This window comes from Ascidia mentula, chromosome 3 (genome assembly GCF_947561715.1).
Source record: "Ascidia mentula chromosome 3, kaAscMent1.1, whole genome shotgun sequence".
In the NCBI taxonomy this organism is placed as follows: Eukaryota; Metazoa; Chordata; class Ascidiacea; order Phlebobranchia; family Ascidiidae; genus Ascidia; species Ascidia mentula.
Window position 1 is genome coordinate 17,080,560 of NC_138568.1, and position 25,059 is coordinate 17,105,618.

At 41.0% G+C, this 25,059-nt stretch overlaps 1 protein-coding gene across 3 annotated transcripts; it reads left to right on the forward strand.

Moving 5' to 3' along the window:
- The first annotated feature begins 1,548 nt into the window (after window positions 1-1,548).
- On the forward strand, window positions 1,549-24,196 carry LOC145894077 (semaphorin-3D-like). Of its 3 annotated transcripts, none has more exons than XM_082982521.1 (20): window positions 1,549-1,774; window positions 3,390-3,555; window positions 13,662-13,775; window positions 14,220-14,416; window positions 14,798-15,002; window positions 16,254-16,387; window positions 17,850-18,017; window positions 18,449-18,568; window positions 18,802-19,008; window positions 19,189-19,287; window positions 19,751-19,864; window positions 20,194-20,304; window positions 20,665-20,767; window positions 20,936-21,046; window positions 21,455-21,676; window positions 21,815-21,937; window positions 22,285-22,411; window positions 22,497-22,624; window positions 22,957-23,010; window positions 23,199-24,196. In XM_082982521.1, exons 2-20 carry the CDS (start codon window positions 3,414-3,416, stop codon window positions 23,906-23,908), a joined length of 3,189 nt encoding a protein of 1,062 aa, XP_082838647.1. In that variant the 5' UTR covers window positions 1,549-1,774; window positions 3,390-3,413; the 3' UTR covers window positions 23,909-24,196. The 3 variants fall into 3 exon arrangements, with proteins under 3 accessions (XP_082838647.1, XP_082838649.1, XP_082838648.1); XM_082982523.1 differs by having other exon boundaries at window positions 3,390-3,549; XM_082982522.1 differs by lacking the exon at window positions 1,549-1,774 and having other exon boundaries at window positions 3,356-3,555.
- The last annotated feature ends 863 nt before the right edge of the window (window positions 24,197-25,059 follow it).

Sequence of the window (25,059 nt, forward strand, 5' to 3'; positions counted from 1 at the left end):
ATAAAATGTCGCTTCCTATCGCAGACTTTACCGGTTTGTTTTGGCAACTTTTCAATTGCTTTCATAATAAAGAGCAAGTGTTCTCTGGGACTGGTTCAAAAGCGTTGTATTGATTTTCTTCAAACATTGCGTCACCTTTGTTTAGGCTTAAGGACTACAGCTGCTTCGATTTGCTTTCCATAAAATATTTCTGCAAACAATCAAACCGGCTTTGACAATTAGTGTTTGCAGAAATTTTTGATTGGAAAGCAAATCGAACCGGCTTTGACAGTGTTTACGACAAACACGTAAGATAGCATTGAAGAAAGGATATTTGTTCCGTTGTTCAGCAAAATACAAAGCAATCGTAATCAATAATAATGACCAACATGGTTTGGCAGACCGTTTAATATGATTTATTCCAACTGTTTAACTTGATGTTGTCTAACTTAGATCATTTTTAGGCAACTCGTTTGGTTTATTTTAAATTGTTAGACTACAACTTTTCCTGCATATAAGTTAAAACACGCGAAAACAATGCACCACCTGCCAAACCGCGCATGTCATTCTACCAGAGCCCTAAAACAATCGATCAGTCGCAAAGCGCTTTGATCCGCGATTTGTATTGTGCTTTATAGTTTCCGAATGGCTGCCACAATTGCCGCGGTGTCCCAAGGGGATTGTTTCACAATTGCCCGCCAGAGATTGTGGTTTGCAAACAGTTTTCTTTGCTGCGTGGGTTTTAGGGTATCATTTGCATTGTACGAATTAAGTGTCAACGCTAGAATACATTTGCTGTTTTTATTGCGGACTATTTACTTAATAGCGGATCGCTGTCAATTGCCGTGCTTTTGGCTTTAAAAGTTGGTTCTTTCAAAATTGACATGTGCTACATTCCCTACACACAGCAATTGGAAAGATTTGCACCTCTTGCGAGGCACCATAGCTTTTTCTGTTTCGAACCCTCATAACTCCATACCTGCACAATAACCTTTACAGGGCAAGCACTTTTGATATTCATACGAAAGGTCACATTAAATTCTCAACAACATCGACCTAAGTAACTTGGATGAGAGCAGCGAAGTCAAAACAAAGAAAGGATCGTCACGTCATCCGGTCTAGAGTTTACAAAGCGGTTCATCATAGGGCTACAGCGTGAGGAACTAATATAGAAATATGCCCTTTAGGACAATATGATGCACTTCCTTGAGCATGCGCTCCTGGTCTATAAATTAGCTGGTATTTATTAAGAGCCTCATTGCGATCGTTTTCGTTGACGGCCCGTGAACACGGGAGGTATTTTGCTGCATTATTTATTACCGCCACAGTCTGTCGTATGACGAAGTTGTTTTTTCACGTTCATGCTTTTGTGTTTGTTCAGCAAAGGAGCCATATGGCTAACCTTGGAAGATAGAAAAGGCGAGACAAACAGTGTAGTTGCGTTTTTGCCTATTTGCAAGTCTATGACATGTGCATATTGCAGTTAATTTAAGTATGTATGTACTCAGCTACTTGCTGTTATTGCTGACGCGGTTGCTAACACATATTTTTTTTTTTACTTTCAGCGTAAAATAGCCATGCTGACTTCTTGACATGAACCAACATTGTGAATTTAACGAACGCTTTACATTGTGAAAAAAACTGCCAACATTCGTTTTACTGCATTCCTTTTTATCCATTTGTGCGTTGCGATCATTGCTTCGTGACATTTTCTGTGGTCTTGCTTTCTTTGTGTTCTGTTTCGTCAACCGTTGTGAGATCTTCACATCGCCACCACTATCAGTTGCATCACCAAGTAAGTCTATTTTTTCTTAATATTTTAGTTTTGCTTTGTCTTTTACATTGTATAAGAAGTAACATGTAGAATATTTTTTCACACTGAGGAATTTGAGTTCCATAAAATTGTCGTGATGGTTGCTTAACATGTAATCATAAACCTACAGCTTGTACCAAAATGTAGTAAGGTGCACATTTTTGACTGCGCAATTTTAACTTCACACAGCTAAGTGACATAATATTCGACCCGACGTATTTGAGTTATTACAGTTCAGAACAGTTTTTGTCCAAACATAATTGCGTATTGCGTGCACGCGAGGCCGTCAGTCGTGATTCTGGGGGTATTTCGTCCCTTTATGGACTCGTAAATTAAAAAACTCGACTAACACCTGCCAAGTAACACTTGTTCAATGCGAAACGAGCGCGGTATGTCTCTGTTTGAACTTCGCACCCCTGTCGATATCGCCAATCACATTCGTTCCCGCCTAAATTCAAATCACGCAATGGGTTAATCGGGGTCGTTAAACGCGGCTAAACGGCACTTTGGTGTTACATATTGCAGCTTATATTTAGTTGTGTGGGGATTTGTTCAGTTCAGATAAGTGCAATACATTTTTCCTTGTACTTTTTTACGACCGGTATCTGAGTTTTTTTGTATACAGTGCGCTCATATGTGTACTTTCCTTATAGCGTAGTGTGAGAATTTGCGCGAAGTTTTGTTGTGTTGATTACAATGCTTTTCGAACAAAATAGTCAACCCACTTATTTCGAAGCTACAGTCATGATGGCTGTTTTAAGAGTTTTTCCTTGAAGCTTTGTAAGCTAGCAGAGCATGGTTGCTTATGGTGCTGCGTTGTGATAGAGGTCTTCAGACCTCTCATTTAAAAAGCCGGAAAAGGGACCAAACAAAATGTACAAACGCTGCCGTGCGCTCGTGGCCTCAAGGCTGCACCAAGAGGTGCGATATTTGCGGCCACTGTGTTTACCGTTTGTCAGTGCGTTTTTCTGTCAAGACTGGCGATTAGATGAGATAAGACTACGCGAGATATCAGCATGGCGTCTAGTCTTCACGGCTTGAGCGTCTTGTTTTTCCATTTTCTCTCAAGCTGCTTCAGCCACGAAAGAAAAAAGGGCACCATTACCGTGCGATTGTACCGAATGCTCTCATTCAATCGAGACCAACGCGTGAAGTGGCCATTATTCGCTTAGTTTTTGTTAACGACAAACACTGAAAGGCCTGCGCGTGTATTCCGTGTCAAAGAAAGTTAATTGGCAGCAGTATCTGATCAGTGTACAACAGGTCAGGTAGTGAAACCTCAAGTCGACAGTGGTGATTGTTGGGCGTTTCGAAGTGTAGTCATGTTAGCAACAGCAAGTGGCTTCGTGGGTAATGATTTACACAGGGCGTCAAGAAACAACTTACAGCCATGAGCTCACTTACTGTTTACTTTCATGTGACGCCTGTTTGTTGAGTTTACGTGACTCAAACTGGTTAAACCAAAGCGATTGGTTAAGGCTGTGTGTAATAGCGTGTAATGTAATCTCCAGACAGACTTTTTATATTGTTTTTTTGTGTGAATTTTTGGGCACAAATAGGTTCAGTAATTGAAATTAGCTCTGTTTCTTGTTAAAAGTTCCAGACATAACATTCCTTGCCCATGGCGGCGTTGAAGAACATGAGATGGGCTTCAACGAAGTCCCTACAATTGTTTGGATTATCTGCTTTCGTTTTATGGCTGCTGCCTGGGACAGCGATCTGCCAGGACCAACCGTTCGTCACTGTTTCCCTAACAAGTAAGTGTAAGTCACAAAATTTATGCAAAGTGCATGATATATTTGGTATGGAAAACTTCTTCGAGTTTTAAAACTATGCGTCCCAGTTAAATGTAACGACGCATGTTTGGCCTCAAAAGGCACTCCTTGTTTAATTTATGCAAAACATATGAAAATTCTGCTCTATGAGGAACACCTTTGCGTGCTTTTCTTAAGAAAATAACACCCTGGATTTAAGAACAGTCAGTTTTGTATAAATTTGACCATGCAAGGGACTTAAGCCGTATTTTTTTGTTTTCGCGTCACGAGTCGTTACCTAGTAGCTGCTACCGCCCAACTTAATGAAAAATGCATGAATTTAAACATACAAGGCGCCTTCATTAGAATAACACATTCGAGTACACATGAAGGGCAGGTCGTCTACCCCATGTTTATAGAGGCCTGAAGTGTAATTACCGCTTACGGCGTGATGATTGCTCACCAACGTAAACCTTTGCCGTAATGCGCTTACACATCTCGCAATAATACAACCTCATTATTACACGCGAGAAAGTAATTTTGGTCTGGAGTCTAATCCAATCATCCTCGGGCACCTTTGCGCGATGTCCCGTCGTCTGTTATATTACAAAAATCCCTAGGGGGTGTAACTGTGACAAACGCCGCTTTCACACGAATATATACAAGGTTTATTACGTTTTTTTTAGTCTTGGGCTGTACACAAGAAAACATTATGTCCTTGATGCCAAAGGTCTAATACAACGCGCTATTGTTTATGTTGCCTGGGAATTTCAGCTAACAGCTCATGCTAGCTTTGCGTGTCCGTCCGGCCATTTTTCGGAACAGCGTGGGAATCGCTTGCTTTAGCAGGTCAATTCTGTGTATCTGTTCAGTTTAGTCGCTGCAATGTGGTTTGGGTTGCACGGGCGAGCAATAACGAGCAGCGCAAACAACCGTAGGCGCCTCCTCTGATAGCTCACACAACAAGGGATCCTTGTATTGGAGTCCATGCAAAGCGAAAGGTCTTGTTTGAGTTTTGTACGAAACTCACGCGTTATTCTATATTTAATCGTTTGTCCCTGCGATGTACTTTCGATAAGTTCGGGGCTTCGGGATTCAGATTATTTAAAAGATAGTATTATTGATGGGTTGTGTGACAAAAAAACCTTTTCCCTTGCGAACCAAGCAAGTCTAGCACCACCAACAATAGCGTCGTACGCAGTAGGCCATCATTAGACCAACAATCGCACCAATTATAGATTTCCTGCCTCTTCTATTGTAAAGGGCTGTTTGTTTTTGTCTGGCCATAATTGCTCACGTCACAGGATCGAATACGTCATAATAATATTTGGGCATTCTTAAAACGCTAGTTATGTTGTATTTGTAGAGTGCACACAACAATATTTCACATCACAGAGTCCTAGCGCATGTTCAGTGAAATACATTGTATAAATCATTTTGTCTATGCATGAACATGGTCAGTCTACAAAACGCACATATACATCTACAGACAAATATAGACTAATTTGGCGTTCACAAAGCCCTCTGCGAAGCCAGAAAGCTCAACTCTTATGATGCGTGGGTTCACAATAAAAGCGACAAACAGGAAAACGGAAATGGTGTAATTTTGCGCGCCACCGATTCATGAGATGGCGTGCTTCAGCGCAGGTCACTGTGTGTTGTTGATGGCTTACCGGTCGTGCGTTCAACAGATAACTGGTATTTTATCGGGAGGCGACAAACATGATACAACCGGGCGTGGTTTATCTAATTTTACTCGCTTGGGAGGCGTTGATGCGATGCTACTTTCAATCTTCGCAGCATTCAAGCATGTAACTTTACGTGGAAATTAACTTGACACGAACAACCCAGTGATACAGCGAATGACGTGTTTTGGTGGAAATTTGAGCAGCCATCGTAGCTGTTGTAAAACACAAGAAAGGCACAAACATATGTAAATTAACAACAAAATTGCCAGTCGCCAAACCGTATTTATCCGGAAAGCAGACTGTAAACATTGGGAAATCCCGGGATAATATGTTTCTCATTAAAAGTAGTTGCCTTTGGTATAAACCCGCAATCGAGCAAACCAATGTAACCGAAGTGATAATTGCACGTGGTGGACTCTTTTACAATGAGTGATGCTGGATCTCTTGTTCGTGCCCCCAAAGGACCGCAACCTCTGGGAAAAACCGCGGATCCAACAAAGGCTCCGCGGCATCGATTTTGTGACAAAATCGTTCGAACAGACGGAGAATTGCGTTCAACACGGCGATAAATTTCCGCGGTGTGGTTTTAGAAGACCTCTTTCGTGGGTAGTAATTTTTTCTTTCACTGGAGCGAATCTATGACAGGTAATTGTCTAAATGTGAAGGTCAAAGTAGGTCTAAAACAAAATCTAATAATATGTTCGATGGTGTTTTCCCGGCCAATATTTTACCGCACAAAGAACAAAAGCTGAACTGTTTGTCTTTCGATTTTTGAGCATAAATATGCTCTTTTAGTATAAACTTAAGTGCTGCTGATTGCAGGGAAACAATATATTACAAGCTTAAGCTATTCCACAAAATACGGGGTGAATGCGACCCCGTATTTCCCCTTAAACCCTAAATAACCCACCCGATTACCACATTTACGTGTCTGGCTTCCCATTCAAGCATGACCGCACGAACTTTTACACAGTAGACAAGGAGCTATTTTTCCTGCCTTGGTTTTAAACCTCATTAATCGTGTTGTTTATACCGTAATGGTTACGGCGTAACCTGTTTGCCATGGGGGTGAATATCACGAGTTTCGTGTGGTGACGATGAGGTGACGGACGTCTTGGTTTCGATCAATTAAGGTTCTATGGTTTTTCACCGTTCTCAGACCATTTACCGTTACCTTGCTTTCTTAACATTTAGTCTGTTTAAAAGTTTTTTTTTCCTCACGAGTAAATGTTTGTCACAGCCATCCACAGGAACACATAAAAACGTTGCGCGAATCGTTTTTAAATTAGACGATCTCTGTAGTGTTGTTGATAACATACGACTCAACAAACGAAATGTTTCCTGCTTGTCAAATTCGTTTGGTTCATTTTCTCACATTTCGTCCGCCGAAAATTGGCAACGTGTACATGCTGCTGGGGCAACGTGTGCATGTATGGCTTGCAATGTTTTTACTACGGATGCCGAGCTTGCAGCCTTGCTTGGAAATTATGTTGCTCGTTTCTCAGCAAACGGTACATGACAATTCGCAATGGGTTGAAAGTTAGAACTGAAGCAACTTATGACGTTGCACATTGATTCTACTAATTAATGTTTTTAATGAGATTTTCGAAAGCCTTTAAAAACAATTCAAGTATTCCAAGCTAGTTAAACTGCGATTCTTGTTCTCTGCTTTTATCCATTACATTCCAAGCAAACATTATACATCACAATCCATCTTCGTTACTACAACAGAGTTATTAGTGCGGAAAATAATTACATTGTCCCCTCCCGATTTTTGCTGCCAGCTAAATTCGTTCCGCCGCCAACGTCCATCAGTTATACGACTTTACGTAGCAGGGTTGACGTTGTTTGTGTATTGAAACGGCTTTCCGAGGATAGCAAAGCGCTGAGAGGGTTTCAATAACCATTTCCCCGTCAATGGTGCTTTGGTGACGACCTGGGCATGCCTTATTGGCACACGGGCGATTCCCACGAAATGATTGGTTTCTGAAGAAACTTGGAATTTTTGTGCGACCATAAATCGCCTTTTAATGCAACGTATCACCGACACAACATTGTACATTTTCAAAAGTAAACTCAGCCGTTGTCACACACTACGTACAAAACATTTGTGCATATACATATATATATGTTACATAAAAAAGCCTGCAAGCCATCGTCTTTTTTTTAAACAAAATAATCTTACTTTACCGTTTTTTTGGGGTAAATGTCAAATGTCGTGCCATTGTCCCTTTCATTACGGAAAAAAGTGCTTTTAAGTCGTCGGTTGTTGAGAATTTTTCCACCCTCCACTGCTATTCACTGATTTGTTTTGCTCATGGTCCGTCGAACCAGCAACAAACCGCTGCGCAGTCCCGGAAAGTTTCCCAACTCCTCGCTTCGTGTTTTGTAAACTATGAAAAATGTGTTCAGGACCGTTGATGTCGTTGCTGAGCGCACTTAGGTGCTCGGAAGAAAATTTTGGCTGTTTTTCTTTGCCTGTTGCTCTTTCATGTCTAAAAGAAATTGTGTTTTTTTTAGTTTTGTTGCAGGACGTGCTACTCAATGAACATTTTTTGGTCGCGTTCCCAGCATCAAAACCAACCTAAAAAGCTATTTGCAAAGTTGAATTCTTAGCAAAATTTGGCAGCGCTTTTAGGGTAATTGATTTGGTCCGAAGTGCACATATTTTCCCATGCACAGATACCCAAATAACTGAGAAACAATGTTTGAAACAATGATGTCACATCATGATGTGTGTGGGAGTGGCTGTTTTGCAACACTACGTTAAAGTGCTGAAATCAGTAAATTGATAATCCTAAGTTTAAATGAGCGAAAATCCGGTGACCAGAAAATCACCTCACAAACATCCGCCCCCACCAAAACACAAGGGACAGTCACATGTGAAATCCGCCGCAATCCAGCCCACGGTAAACAAGGTGATGCACAGCAAGCGCTCGGAAACGCCAGGAATTTCAAGCTTGCTGCAATGGCGACTTGCGTTGCATGCGAACCCCGTATTCACATAAGCGCAAAGGAATGCGGTGTCTCCTTACTTCTCATTTCCCGTGTGGGATTTTCGGCAATGTTTCTGGAAATGCGGTTGATTTGTATAGGAATTTTAGTGTTTACTGCCTATGTATTTTTAGGTACATGTATTATTAACGTTTTGATCGAAAAATGCAAGTGTTTATATCTGCCCTTTTGTCAAACGTCGGTATCCCAAACCATCTTTTTTGGAAATGAAGCCTTTATCACTCATACCATTGGTTTTGAACATGATTTGCAACTGGTTGAATATTACAAACATCAACAGTCCAGTATGCGATTAATGGCCATCTCACATCGGAGAGTACAGACAAAATCCACAGCCTTATCGCGTGTGGCATTACACACTGTGAACCAATACCACTTGTACGATATCTTATTCTCTTGCTTTGATGTTGATGTCTTGTGAGTTTCGAACTTTGTGGGAACGACCATCTCATGTATATAATACCCATTTCAAGTCTTGCAGTTCTAGGCGTTGGCGACCAAACTTATCCTAAATGAAAATACCAATACGTAGCATCTATCGGTGACGATAAATCAATCCTCATGCTGACGTCACTGTCACATGACGCTCGAAGCTTAATTCATCCGGTGATTTTTCAGGATTAGGGGCATGCGGGGCAACGAACCCCAGGTGACGCTGTAGTCATCTGTGGGTGTACGCAATGATGCATATCCGTGTACATCCGTTACGTCATTCTGTTTGACGCTTGATTGTAATCTTGCTTCCTCGGTTCATTATATACTGCGTGTATGTGCGTGGACATTTCTATGAAACGGTCGCTGAAGTGTGTTCAAGTGGCATATGCGGGTTGTGTTTGTATAGACGACGTCGCAGTATGGGGTGAATGAAGGGCGCCGAAATTCGCCTGAAGTATTGGGGGAGATAGTTTATGCTTGACTTGCTTTATGAGAGGGTTCCAAGCAAAATATCAGTTTTATAACATTCGAATAACGTGTTTTAATCAGATTTTCGAATTTTTTGAAAAAGCACAACCTTTTAATTCTAAAAAATCATCAAACCAAATCCTGTGTTAACCTTTTGCATACGTCACAGGCTAAAAGTAAGTTCCCCACGCTTTTCCAGTGGCTCTCAACTCCAAATTTAGACATAATTAGAGTTTCACATAACACGTGACCCGTATAAACCCAAATCCGCCTAATTTAGGCGCAATTTGAACATGCTTAGTCATCAAAATAAGATGACTATATTAAAATTGGTATTCATCGAATGTTTTGTCTGCGATTAAAAACTGACGTATTATCTTTTCGGCGTATCGTGACAGAGCGCGATTCTCAAAACCTAAAAACACAGAGTTGAAGTTTAAGGCCTTGGAAAGCTCAGTCAAGCCAGACATCATGAAGGGTTATGTATTGAAAAACCGGTTGTGGTTCAATGGATCGTAAAACCATGTTGTGGCAACGCATCTGATTCGCCCCCTGACGTAAATTCGGGTGCGTTTACAAAATACAGACTTCCCTGAGAACCATTTTTGCATCCTTTGCCATGTTGTGATTAAAAACGACAAGGTCTTTGTAGTTTTTAAGGAAAGGTACACATAAGGAGGCATTCATCTTTGTAGCTTTAAACTTTAATAATTGTTGCGGCACAAGCACTGATTATAAGTCATTGCTGTAATACTAGTAGATACTAAATATTTTTCCTGCCATCTTTTCACAATTTACCAGCAAAAAACGCGTTAAAATTCAACAAAACGCGGTTCCATGCACTTTCTCCTTACGTGATATAGCGTCGCTTCCCCGTCAGCAATGCGTCAATCGCAAGTGCGTGTTTTTTTCACGTTGGCGCCGTGTTTAAATCGCTGACGGCGTTAAAAAAACTAAAACGGCACGATCCTTAACAAGTCGACCGTGAGTCATGTGATTTCTTAATATTGTGTCGCTTTAGCCGTGTTGTGGATTCAATTCAACAAAGGTAGGAAGTGTATTATACCTTGGGGTAGGTGTATTTATAGGTACGCAGTGACATCCTGTGTTGACTCTTGGCTTTGATTTTACTTGCTTTTTTCTCTGGACGTGAATTGTTGCATCAGTCGATGAAACATTGTCGAAAGACAATTTAAACCAAAAACCGGTTTACTACGGTTCTAAAAAGTCTGAAATTGCCAAGTTGTGTTACCCAAGCCATTAAGTGTCACTGGGTAGACAAAACCGGTCTTCCAACTGACTCATTACTCTCTAATGATTTACGATATTCCGTTTGCTGTCAGTAAGTCAGTCAAACAAACACAAACCCACCTAATTTCTCACTTTAAACTAACAGACGATATCACCAAGTTGAGGCGCAGCTGATCTGGTTCAGCATTTTTCGTTTACAAAGTATCTCTGGAGGGCCAAATAGGTCGACCATTATCGCTCAGTGAGCAACACTTACCGCTACTTTTCTTCTGTACTGCCGGGAAACGCATTTAAGCGGTTGACACCGTTGCGCCGCCCCATTTCACAACTTTGTAAGTGGGACCATTGCTCAAGGGTTTTCTTCTCATTGTTGCCAACAAGTTATTGTCACTTTTTAGTCCGTCTCAAGATAATGGTGTTAGTGGGCGTTTCCACTGGGTTCCCTCCAAAAATCATCGAAAATATTTCCGAATTAACTTTCGCGGCGCGTAGATAACTTGCATTTTAAATGTTACTTAGGGCGAATCCGCGTGTTTAAATGCACCAATCAAAGCGCGCACCCAATAGTCACCGATGCAACCGACGGGAGTAAAACCACAGCATTTCAATCATTAACTGTCCGCGTTGTTTAAATTCACGCAACGTGTGTTTGTGTACGTTCCTAATTCCGCCCTAACCCCGGTTTGTGAAGGCAATAGCGAGTACAAGGCCCAGTACAACTAAAGTTGTCATTTGTCAAATGCAATGTTTCGTTACAAGGGAAGTGACAACTCTTTGTCAATACCCAAGAAGAAATTAAATTACGACTTCTTTTTTACGGTAAACAAACAAAACAAACAATTGGTGCCCTTCCGTAATTTATATGTATTAGGTTTGCCAGAGGCGCCCGAGGGCACACTAACCCCAATTATGCGGTGCAATAACAGTTGTTTCGCGAGCTGGCTATTTATTGCTTTGCCGAAGCTGGTACGGCCTGTTCTTTTGCGTTCAACCACAACAAATTGAATTATGAGATTAACTTCCATGCCTACGCCCTTTGCGAGCTTTGTTTGTGGAAATCCAACGCCGCGATATGATTGTTGTTATTACGATTGAGTTGCGACCGTAAGCTGCAAAGCCTTCTAAACGTTGTAGTTCTTACTAATGGCCTTGGCGGTAGATATCCGACAAGGTTCGTGCATTACAGTGCATTAAATCTAGAATATTTTTTATTCTAATGCATTGATGGAAAGATCTAATCACATCACAATGGTAAGCTAAGATAAGCCCCAGTCAAGTCGCATTCCAGGCAATTGGAAGTTTTTAAAATTTCTGCCTCGCTTAACTTTCACGAGTACAAGCCACAGAACACGGATTAATGTAGAAGCTTAAGAACCACGTTGTTGCCAAAGCAGAGTCTCCATGTAGCTCCTTGCACTCTGCCGTTTGCACCAACGAATGCCTTGATATCACCGCCAACCTAACCAAGACCAAGCCCCGAATTCCAACCTCAGCCTGCACGACACGACCCTGAAGCCATTAGTGTGTTGTAATCGTGTCGTCCCTGGCAGAACAAGCACTGTTTTAAGTACTACATATCTCACGACACGCTTTTCCCGTGCTTCGTGTGAAGGCATACCGATGTATTTTGGTGTAGAGTTACCACGAGGGGGCCATGTTGTGTTCGGTTTTGGATATTCGTTTTGCCCTAATGTAAGGATTTTTAGGTCGAACGCCTCTATAATGTGTGTAATTGTATTACTGTCTCTTTTTTACGCGCAATCATTTCGAATTTTAATCACTTTTTTGATAGTAATGCACCAATTAAAATCTTCCATCCTGAGCATACAAGCGCAATAAAAGTGCTTACTTCTCATCAAGATATCCCTAAGCAACTTGGATGAACAAAAGCACTATTTTTATTTAAGTCGTTTTAAATCCGCGTCACGTAAGGGCCTTCTATTACTCGCTGTGTCAACTTTGCACAGCTTAAATCCCAAACTCCGATACGAAGGATTTGCCGCTTGGAAAGTCGTCAAAGCATTATTTCTACCATTTCTCCTCAAACCCGACCCAGCCCTTCAATTCAGTTCCTCAGATCTCTTCGGTTTTACAATTTTTATCGCCTATCCCACAATTGATTCGCACCCACGGCCGTAATCTACCTCACCTGACCTGTCGGCCATTGTATGTCTGTGGGTGTGGTTGATGATGTTGTTGACCGATTGTCTAGGGGCCTTTGATATTTCTGCGTCGATGATGCTGTTTGTTTGTGACGTCACAATCGCGACAGTTTGTGGCACGCTTCGCTAACGTTACACCCAAAGTTTAAAGGATTTGTGAAGTTGCTAACATCGTGTGTTGGTTTGTTATTGATCGTTTATATAATAAGGTAACGCGCTGTTGGTGCATTATCCCTGCGCACGCTTTGTGGGCAAAACGGTTTGTAGCTTTGCAAGAAATTCCTTTCAACGGCAAAATACAGATTTCTGCACAAATGTGTAGAGTCCCGTCCATCCATTTACACAACGGCTACCTATATTTAAAAGCCAAATCGCTTTCGTCTGATGATTAGCGCGAGCCTCAACCAAACCACAGCAAAACTAGTTGATTCACTGCTCCTGTACGAGCACCTCTTCAACTTCCAGCGTCACTTATATTGGTTTAGGCAACCACTCACCGCTTTCAGTGGACTTAGTAGGCCTAGGAGTGCATTGCAGGGAATAAAGCCTGCGTTGTCATTACAATCGGCTAAATAAGCGAGGTCCTCTGTGACGTCATAAGGACGACTGGAGTCCTTGGTGCGTGTGCAGCTTTTGGGATCTTCTCGAGGAGTCTAGCTTTGGAAAAAGAAATGGCGTTTTTTAGTATTTGGTGTTGCTTCGGGATAGATGACATCATCGTCGCGACTAAAAACGATTTCCTGACTTAGTGAATCACGTGATGGGCGACTCCCTTAGATGTGTTGCCACCCAAGGACTGTCTGTAGAGCTACGTAATCTTTCGGCGACCGAGCACAAGCAGTCAAACGCAGTACTCCCTCTCCCAAACCTCGCGTTTCACGCCAATATTTTAATGACTTTCATACAAAGGAAAACGTGCCAACACACATTAAAATTTTGGCCAGTGTACTGTTACGTTAAATAGACTTTCTGAGATATGAAAATTTATTCAACATATGTGTTGTACGCAAAGGTTTTTGTCTAAGCACAGCCAGGACTACAATATGTTGTTTAGACATGAAACAAAAACCAACATATGTATTTTTTGCTTACGCAGGTCTACAGCGGCAAGTTTTTGCATCACCGAACGCAACAACCTACAAATCGATACGAATTTACGGCGGACGAATTTACATCGGTGGTAAAGAACATCTCTATATTCAACAAGCAGGTAAGAGTGGGTGGCGGGTGTTAATTTTTAACTGGGAAGCACGATCGGTTTATCGCTTTGTGTGCCTCCCTTTTTGTGTGTGCTCTGCTAATAGGTTACAATTGGTTGGATTCACCCTTTCTGCCACCATTTGAATTGTGTGTTGTTTAGTTTGACTCGATCGATTATATATTATGCAAGTAACGTTAACTACAATTATTGTGACATCGCTGTTTTCTGTGTTAGTTCCATTTGTATATTTTTTGTTATCTTTGTGTTTCCAAACTCTATGGAAAAACCAGTTTAAATATAACATTCAATTCGACGTTTAAGTGTTCATTTTATTAGGTATAGTTAACCAATGGAATCGTTGTTATTTCACTGTACAGCACAATTTTTCGCTGCTGGGTTGTGTACAGTTCAAACAAGAGCGCAGCCCAAAACCATTTTTTTTGTCTTCAACAGGCGACATTTCCCAAAAAGCAAGAGAACCTGTGGTTTGGAGCATCAGCGATAAGGACAGAACTGACTGTGGCAGGTTGGGCGTGTACAATGGGAACTGCTACAATTATATACGATCGGTGTTGCCGTACAACGCGACCCACATGCTGTTGTGTGGAACGAGCCCCACGGCTCCGAAGAACTTGTTTCTTAGTGTGAAGGTACCATGTTTCTGTCAGCTCCTGTTAATCGACTGTGGACTCTATGATGACGTGTATACTGGTGTTAGGAGTACAGGGTGTTAGGAGTACAAAGCTTGTTTATGGCTAAACTGGACTTACTGTGTAAAAATGTTCAGAATCTTTCGAAAATAAGACCAAACATAACGATTGTGTTACGTTGCTACTGGGTATATGTTAAGTTTGTGCGATATGCGTGATAGATACCGTATCGCGCTGTTTCTACCACCTTCCAATTCTATAATAACGCAAATATCACACAGCTTATGTTATCGAATAGCTGACAGTTCGAAAGGTTTCCCATCAACTCTAGGTACCGAAATTTTCTTTGTTTCTCATCATGAATGTTTAACTACTTTCCAGACAAACACCATCCACCAAGATGACGTCATCCAAAAGGCTCTGTGCAGTTTCGATCCCAGGGATTCCCTGACGGCACAAAGAGTAGAAGTCGGAGGAAGTTTCTCCAGCTTTGTGGCAACATCCCGCCTGCTGTCGGAGGACGTGAAGATCATCAAAAACCTCCCGGATTCGAAGATAATTTCCTCCACTAGAAAAATGATTGACGGTGAGTCTGAAAAACTGCTCATAGTGGTGGAATTTGTTTTCTTTGCAGGCAAAATATGTAAATAAACTCGGGCTTTACTAAAGCAAAGCCTCGCAAAAGAAAATTAATCGCACGGCAAACTCAATCAAAATATATTGGACAACTACTTCAAACTAAAAACGAAACACATGCAAAATATGTTTTTTGGATGTAGACAAAAAACGAAATACTTCCAAATTAGGCTCCTTGTTTTGAGTGCTAAAGTTTTTAACGTTTCAGTTCCAAAATTGCCACTAAATGTTACTGTATATTCTAAAAGACAACTTGCGTTCTTGCCAAACTTTGTTAATCACAAACTACCTTCTTGACCTAAACCTCTCAAACAAACACTCTTGTCGACTCATTATTAAACCGCAAACTGCAATTAGGCCTCACGTTCGAACTTACTTCAAGGCTAATTGCTTGACTTTCGGTTCGAGTCCAACACTCGTGTTGACGAAAGGTCGGCGAGAGATTTTCAAAACTTGCAAGGTCGACCAAAGTTCACTTGAAGTGTAGAGCGAAGTTTGATTGGCTGCCCGCAAGTTTAAAACGACCAATGGGAACTTAAATACACAAGAGAGTCGCAGATTTGAATGAATTTACAGAATAAATCCCAAACTACTTAGAATTACGTGTTTTTTGCAAGATTTTAGTGTTTTTGGACGGCCGGCACCAAATTGCAATTTAAATAAAAAAATACCCGAAACACAACCTTGATTGAATAGCAAGTTTGACCAATCGGTTTAAATATGTCTTTACGTGCTTCGGACATGACAGAAAATGTGTGATACCCGATATTGAAAAAATTAACGCTAGATTGGATAATTTTTGTCTACTGTTACCACAAGCAAATTGACGCATGGTGGTAGTTTATGCGGTAATTGGTTTGGTGTCATGCAAGTCTAAATCCAAGTTGGCTTCTTCTTAAGTGCAATATATTTTACCCTGTGTTTGATATAATATTGCGTGTATGACTACAATTGCATCGACCTCACTATAAAAAAACAGATTTGTGTGTGTTTTTTTTTTAATTTATTGCAATGCGAAATATAGCGGTTGGGTTCGTGGAACTGCAATTACGCCGTTCGCCATTCCAATTCCAAATTTCCGCTACCTGTAATGACTAAGCTATGAAGTCACACGAAAACACTCAATTATTAATCTCCGTTGACTTGGAACCGAGAAACTGCTGTACACACTTATGACGTAACCTTGTGTTTTCGACATCAGAAAATTCCCAGTTTATTGGATCGTTTATGGCTGACGATGTGATGATGGGTCAAAACATGAAGAAGGCCTACTTTGTTTTCAACGAAAATACTCCAGACCAGGGCGATAATACGTATGGAACCCGCATCGCACAGGTAATGTTTTTATAGTAGTGCAGGGGCAGTTAAATGATGTTGTCACTTCATGTTAAATGTGGTTTCTTAACGACGTTGCGACAACCTTTTGTGGCAATTGCTTACTGGTAAAAATCTCTGTACTAGATTTTATGTGGGCAAAGGGCACAGTTGTACGATTTCAATAGTAAGTTTTATAACTGAATAAACCCCAATGGAAAACGGACTCAAAGGGAAATAAATACGCTTCGTTCCTTTAAAGTTTCAAGTTTGCGACCTTACTGCTCACTGGTTACGCCTTCCCGAAAAAGGTGTTTTCCACCCACTGAGAAAACGTATCGCTTCCTTCGTCCCACCAGAAACCAAAGCCTTGCTTTGTTGTTGTAATTTATTTTTACCCTAAAAAAGGAACCAAGACGTTGGTTTCGTGTATATCGCTTTACACCGAACAGATGTTGTTGATGAAACCAAAGTTACATCGTTCCTTGTGCGGAGAAGTACCCGATAATTTGTGGTTGATTATTATTGTCATTTAAAATAGGCGGTGGGTCGTATTACGTTTATGTGGACACGCGTTTTCCAGAATAGGTTCCGCGTAAACTTCAGGCTTCGTATGAAAAGTGGTCCCATGCATGAGCTACTATCTGGTTTGAAGCAAAAACTGCAGATTTGCGTTGCGTCCTTGGGCAAAAAACGCCAAAGAAAAAGTCCAACAAGAGAATAATTCAACAATTTTGGGAAACAATTTACGTTTACTGGATGACGTTTCTGTTTTTTTTTTTGCGGTTCATCAACTTCATAACCTCGAAGGGTTCGCGGGAAAAAAAGGTTTAGGAAACACTGACGTTGATAAACGACATAAAACTACATCCTATTTTTCGTAACGTTATGTTCTCAAGTCGCTCTAAACGCTGCAGCGGAAAACATAGTAAACAGCAGCTTTTGATGACTGCAACTAAAGAGTCGACAGTATTATGATAGTGTGAACAATTTCAACAACACCATCTTAGCAGCTGGTGTCAAGTTTGCCCAGCCTTAATACGGTTCAAGTCGAATGTCGATACCTTCCAAAACCCGACCCCTTTAACGGTAGCTTAGTTCACATGATGTCATTACGTTGTTTTTTTAAACCGACCGTGTCCTTTAGTTCTCTGTGGAACTACTGTTTCGACGAGGTCACATATCACTGTGCTCCACAAGCGAAAATATCGGTTCTCGTTCGGTTTAAAACCCGACCGTGTCACACCGATGTGGGAAAGTTTCATTAGTCAAAATATCGAGTCGTATGACCTTTAACAGAATACGGGATTATTTTTGGCACGAAATTAGTGCGTGTCTATGTTGTACCCTATTTTTCTATTCATTTTACGACCCATATTTTCCGTTCCTTTCACTAATGTTACAATCTCCGAGCGCCTTTCTTCTCAATCTTGCGTGGTCTTTACATTCGGGCGACATTTTAAATAATTATTTTGTCCTCTAGATTTGTGGCAACGATATCGGCGGTCGTTGGAGCACTTCCCAATTCACCTCCTTCCTTAAATTACCCCTGGTCTGTCAGCTGCAAGGCGATGATCCGTTCCGCTTCAACAAGGCCACTGACATAACGTTTTCTCCTGACGGAATCATCTACGCCACTTTTACTTCAGAAGTACGTTTAGATTTCATATCAAACCTTCTCGAGTTATGAGCGCCGTAATATCCATGCCAACAAATACATAACTTAATGTAACTCGGAGGTTTTGTGTTTATTGCACATAATCTGTTTGTTTATAGCCGAATTGAAGATATTTGGGGTATACACTATTGGTAGTTACATTTTTGGTTTGAATGCCCTAATTGTCCTTGATCGCGCATTCCTTTACAAGTTCGTACCAATTGCATCGGATGTCACGCTTGACTCTTATTGCGCCTTTGACGTCAACTGCTATCTTAAATTACCGCTGGATTTGGTATTGCATGTTTTTCTCTCAAATTTTTAAGTGTACACGGCGTTACATTATTATTTTATTTTAGAACACGGCGTTCCAAAAATTACATTATTTCCAGAACACGGCGTTTCAAAATTTACATTATTTCCAGAACACGGCATTTCTGATATCAGGTGTGTGCGCTTTCAAGTTGTCAGATGTTCAGTCCGCATTCCACAGCAAACAGTTCTGGAAAACAGATTCCGGATATCGACAGAAAGTTCCGCAATCGGTAAATCCCCCGCATTTGAAATTCCTGTCATAAATTTATCGAAATATTTTTCACATAAGCAACACAAACATGCTGATTTATCATTTCGCCAATAGGGATTTAATCCCCATTGGCCCTTTTTCATCGCATTTAAAGATGAAATGAAATTCCATAAAGCCTGTGAATTTTAAACTTTTTCCTTAAAACTTCTAATATGAGCTAAAAAAAATTACCAACATGTTTTATAACACCAGGAAATTCCAACTCCCGAACCTGGAATGTGCGCCTACCCCGGTATGGGCGGAAAAGCGGATGCAACTAGCAAAGATTTTTCCACCAGTTTCTGCGACTTTATGTCCGCTCAGCCGCTCGTTGCCCAAACTGTGCTCTCATCCACTCTGGAGAAGTCGCCTGGCAACGGCGGTGCTTTGCTCCACCAATCAGGAGAAAGTTTCGTAAAGGTGTGAGCGTGAGGCATTGAAAATTGCATCGTTTTGTCGTACGTTTGGCGATAAAGTAAAAACATTATTGCTGTATGAAATTGTTTCCGAAATTCAAACCCAGGAGTGTTAAATTATAATGCGTAGTTATTTAGTGTTAAAATTAATTTAAAAAGGTCTTAAAATTGTTCTTCCATTCAGGTTGTGGTTCACAAAACGACTGCCAAGAACGGTTTGGAATACGACGTTCTGTTTGTTGCAACTGCCTCTGGAAAAGTGTTGAAACTGGTCAAAGTTAATGTAAGTTGCCGCATTTTACTGTGAACCCATATTGGGAAAACTCCATGTGTTTGTACATTGGAATATATATAAAGTACTTATTTTAAACAAACTTTATGTATTCATGCGAGCACGCTGCTTTATATACCAGCTTGAATGGATAGTTTATTATAGATGCGTTTATGTATACCAGCACTCTATGCAAAACTATTTTGGAGTTTTGAATTAATTGTTATCTTTATTAGAACCATGTTTAGCATTTGCCTGAAAACAATCGTCCGAAAACGGGCTCGCTTTATTTAAACCGTTTTAACATATTTCCATTGTCGTCGATCTATGTTTAAACGGTCAATGCAGTAATGTTGTGCAAATATGGCAACAGCTTTGCAAAAGCCCATTAAGTTTTCGATCCGGAAGAGCCACCTTTCGATGAGGCCTTTGAACAAAATGGCAAGTGTGACGTAACAATGCCCCATTGTTTCAGGCATCAGAAACCCGACAGCTGGCACAATACGATGTTTCCAGAACCGGAATATCCAACCTTCTACTTTCTGATTCTGGATCTCTTTACGTTGACACAACACAAGAAGTCGTACAGGTAAGATAGGATTTTTGTCTGTGAAATTAATGATGTTTAAAGGTGATTGCGTGGGTGTTTTATAGCAGATATACAAGGCTGGCGTCACACTGAATGAACTAAAGCTCGTCAAATGTGGTTGGCTTTTGTCTGTTGCGTAAACTCTTTTTTTTCGTTTCAATTTTTCGTCAATTTTGCGTCAAAAATTTCTACACCTGAAAAAGCATTGAAACTTTTCTCACTAAGTTTCTAAACATGTTGCCGACTCGAGGTTAAATAATGTAAACCTCCAAATATTAGCTTTACAAAAATCCTCCTGATGAGTTAAAAGTTTTCTGCTTTACCCGCAGATCCCGCTGGCGAACTGCGACTCTTACACCGCGTCGTGTGTATATTGCGACCCCTGCCGGATGTGTGTGTTGTCACGTGACCCGATGTGCGGTTGGAATCCAGATGTTAAGGTTGGTGACTGGTCTGAATGTCGCTGCTCAGTGTACGGCTGACAAAACGTAAAAGTCGAAGATTATTCTGAAAACAAACAGAGCCTTGGTACCCAGCTGTTAACGGCAACTATCTCACCACAAAGTGGAAGTCTTGCTTGGCTGTTTCGCTGGCAAGATCGTATGCTGCACTGATGAGATCTATTAGGTGTAAACAGTAGCCTTGTCTGCAGCTCACTAATAACATTACTGACTTCCTTATGTTTAAAAACCATTCATCAATATTGTTATACATTATTTCTTAATGTAGTAAAAATATCTGTAGAAGATGTGAGCGTTTGTCAAAAGTTAAGTGATCCTAATCACCGTAATTTTGTTTAGCAATGTGTGAACGTCTCTTCATCACCGAACATTCTACAGTCCGTTGCCACTGGAAACGCCGACATTTGTGGGGAAGTCCCAATGTCTGTCATGTACAAAAAAGGTAATGCTTGTGCCTTTAGGACCCAAATTGAACCGATTATTTCCGGACTTAACTTCTATGTATATTCATATGAATTTAAATTTGGGAATAAAATTGATCTACAAAATTATATCCGGCAGGTGGCGGTGTGTGCATAAAGTTTACGAAATATTTTTTGTTGTTATTCAGTGGATGTCGACACTCAATTGATCTTGGGCGTTCCAAACGAATCCCCATCCATTATAGCAACTTGGTACAAAAATGAATCACCGAATCCGGTTGAAATTACTGAAACTGAAGGTAAGAAAAATGTATGGATTGATTTTTGCAAGTCTGACCTCCAATTCAACCCCTTCCTTCGTTCTAAACTGTGTAGATGGGCATATGGTTTGTGTGAAAATTTTAAAATCGAACAAACTATTTCCATTGTTGGGCTCCTTTTGTTGTTTAAAACACATTGGTTAGTTACAATAACGTTGGTTTCTGTGTTTTGTTTCTACCCGTTCAGTCTTATATCTACCTCAATGCTCTGCTGTATATAGCTGATTTATTCAATAGTACTGATGATGAACGCAGTTCGTGCTCGAAACGTCCACTTAACTTATTTCATATTCAAAGTAATCAATTCCCAAGTATTTTTCACCCAACACGAGTTGGACTTATACAGGTTTTACCTGCAGTTTTTACAACTTTTACAACACTACGCAGGTTACGGTTCCTCCCCCACCCAGGACGGTCGTCTGGAATTTTCCTCCTTCAAAGAAGAAGATTACGGGTCCTATTTGTGTGTACATAGCGCCGACGGCAAAGTGGTTGCCAAGAAAGAGATCATATGCCACGATGGTTCGAAAGAACCATTATCAGGAAACGAAAATGCAACTGGAACCGAATCGGGAACTGGAAGCGCAACCGGTACTCGCAGCACAAGTAGTAAGCGGACAGTTTTTGTTTCTGGAAAGCCAATTTTATTTGTAAAGTTGGGTTTATACACGTGTTTTTGACTGGTTTTTGATCCTGCGATGTTTAGTATTTCGAAGGAAAATAAAAACAAACTTTTAATTTTTACAGTTGGAGGTTTAACAAATGGAACAACGCCTGTTGGTGCGGGCAATGTATCATCTGAGAAACCCACCGGGATTTCGCCAACTCCATCCCCTGTGAACGGAGCAAATGCCACTGTGCTTATATTAGGTATGTATGCAACCTGAACAAGTTCATCAAAAACGTATCATGGCTCAAATTGTCCTTTTTTTGGCCAACCCTGGGTTACATAGCAAACCAAATTGGGTTACTTTTACCTACCTTATTTGGAAACAAGAGTTGGGTTCCTCGGTGGGGATTTTCATAGATTTATGATTATGGCAATAAAACAGGTTTCTACCGTAGTGATTGGGGTCAAACAAAAACATAAACAGGTTTTTACTTTACTAATTCTATATGTCGTAATCTTCGATAAGCGTGAAATATAGCTTTTTTAGTAAGTGGGTGTCAATTAGTGTTAAACTATGTACATTCAAGCAAATGTATGTTTTATGCAGTTTTGTTTCTCGTCGCTTTCGTTCTCGCCATGATTGTCGTGCTTGTAATCTACTTGCGGCGCAACGAGAACATTGGCCTCTGCAAACAGAAGAAGTACAAGCCAGACGAAAAACCTCCACAAAACACGTAAGAACTTACAACAACAACCGCAGGCGGGACTCGAACCCCTGACCTATCGATCAACTCATTACAAGGTCATTTTTTGTTGTAGGTCTGGCGAAAACTTGCCGACATCCGACACGCATGAGAATAACAGCAACAACATTTACTCCAACCGCAGCACGATGAGATATAATGAACCCGAAACCAGAAAACTACTTGGTGGTAGTGACGTCACAGGCAAATCATTCTATTAAAGTTTTCCAGCAACGTTTAAGGATGCGCTGTTACTAAATATTATGGTTTTCCATATTTGTACGGAGTTACAAGGATATGCATTGGGTTCTGGCAAATTTCTGGAAAAAGATTAAAAAAATGTCAGACGTAACCGCAATTTAATTGAACACAAGAGAATTCAGCTAATAACAATAATTTTGAAAGCTTGCATGGCGGGTATTTCAATTTTCCAACGCACCATAATTGCATTGGGTGCATGGCCACGGGAGTCGGTCACAGATTAGAAAGAAAATTTCGAGTTCCCTTGATAACAAACTTTTTCCTTTTTTTATCAGACGGACAGAAGAAGCAAGTTGCAACAGTTACTCCAATGCAACCACGACCTTACTGTAAGTCTACACCTAACTTTGATCACTTTTGTTTACTAGGACTGTTTTGTTTAAACGCGGTTTACACAGTTCCACCAATACAAAAGATATATAAACAAAATGGAACCAATTATGAATTATGTCACACTTTTTTGTGCTCAAACAGATGTCACTGTTTTGAGATAAAACAATGTTTGTTTGAATTTCAGCTGATGGGATTTCCTACATCGATGAAACTGACGCTCAACCGTCGTATCGTGGTCCAGTTGAGGAAGTCAACACCCCCAGAAAAACCCCCCAGCGCACCAAGTCAATTCCCGCCAATCGCATCGTCATATCTCTAGGCGACGATCATAAAGTAAACTGCAATTCGATTCGGCGCCACCCGAAACGTGGGACAATGGTCATCGAACTGGTTTGCCCCGATGACCTAGAGATAGAAGGCACCGAAGACACCGTCCCCGGTATCGATTTAAGTTTCTTGGGGACAGAAGGGGAAAACCCTTCGACCCAAAACACCCCCCAAAGCGATAGAGTGCCGTTGGTGTCGGGAAACGGTTCCAGCTTGGACACCGACAGCGATTCGACACTCAAAGCCGGCTCGCGCACCGGAAATGCAAGTGACGTCACTTCCAGTGCGGCCAGCACCCCCCGCCCGCGTGGGAATTTTTCCTCTCCTGTGTCTCAACCACTCCTACCAAGTTCATACCACACCAGATTGCGGAACCAATCCTCCCCCCGCAGTGACCTGAATGTTTCGCCCCGCTGGGATCAGCACGAGACCCCCACAAGCTTGAGGGTCCAACCCACCCGCATTGACAAGTCCCCCACAAGTACGATGTCATCGTCGTCGACGTCATCGTCGTCAACGTCATCAGCGGATAAGTACGTAACGCCGCCACCGAGTCCCGTCAAATGACCGATTGAAAGCGCCAGAAGGCTTTTATGATGACGTGCGCGATGACGTTACTGCGGGGCGACGGGTCAAAGGTTAAGGAAAACTGTCGCCGTGGGAGATTTAAGCAAAAAAATGATGTGCTTACCGACAATAATGGTCACTTTTTATTTCTACGTTTCTACGATTATCCATTTCTGTTCAAACCTTTTCTTTTATTTATTCTCTTCTTTTGTTTCGCTTTTAGTAGCGGTAGTGTTAATGTTTTGTTTAGCGTAAAATAAAATACCCAGATTCGAATTGAACAAAGAATGAATTCGTGAAGTTTCTTCATTAGTCTATTCCCGGGTGGCCTCTGTATTATCCAAACTTGTTCCGAGAAGACGTTTTAACAGAGTAGCGGAAGAAACCTACCGAAATTTTTTTCAATTCATATCGTTGCACAAAAACAGTGACACTCGTGCATTCCTTGAGTGGCGTTGTGACCTGCTCCTGATAAACTTCTCGAATCAGACAGACACAATATAGACAACAAAGAAAAACCTACAAAGATCTCGACAGCCATTTAATTTAAGCAACGTTGCCAAACGCGTAATCTGCCACAAAATTTACCAACTACAGTGATTTATGTGGTAAAGGAGGCTAGCGCAGTTCATTGGCTTAGGTTCTTGGTATATTTATTAAGATAGAACTTAGAAAAGAATGGAAAACCCAATACCCTCTTAATAATCGGCCTAATCCGAATATTTTTATGACGTCACTAATTTTCATATTGCTTCTTATAGCGGCTGTCAACCCTATAACAACGTGATGCCACCTTGTGTTTCTTTATTCGTGCGTTAATTTTACCGACTTTCATTTCGTGCAAACCCATGTGGTGTTTTGTGGATTGTTTTTTGGATTTATGTCAATAACATGTATCGATGTGGATGATGCTGCCTATGGTTGAATCTGTTTACAAAAAAATTGAAGCTAAATACAAGCGGAATATAGAAAATGTAAGTTTGCTTATGTGTAACCGAAATTAGTGCGACTCGGTATACGCCCAGGCTGCCCTGCATTGACGGCCTACCGCAAGGACGTAGAGTCGCACAACCACATTGATGGCTACTTTTGTATTGATAAGAACAGACGATAATACGTATAATAAAGACTAAAAACGATTAAAACGTTTG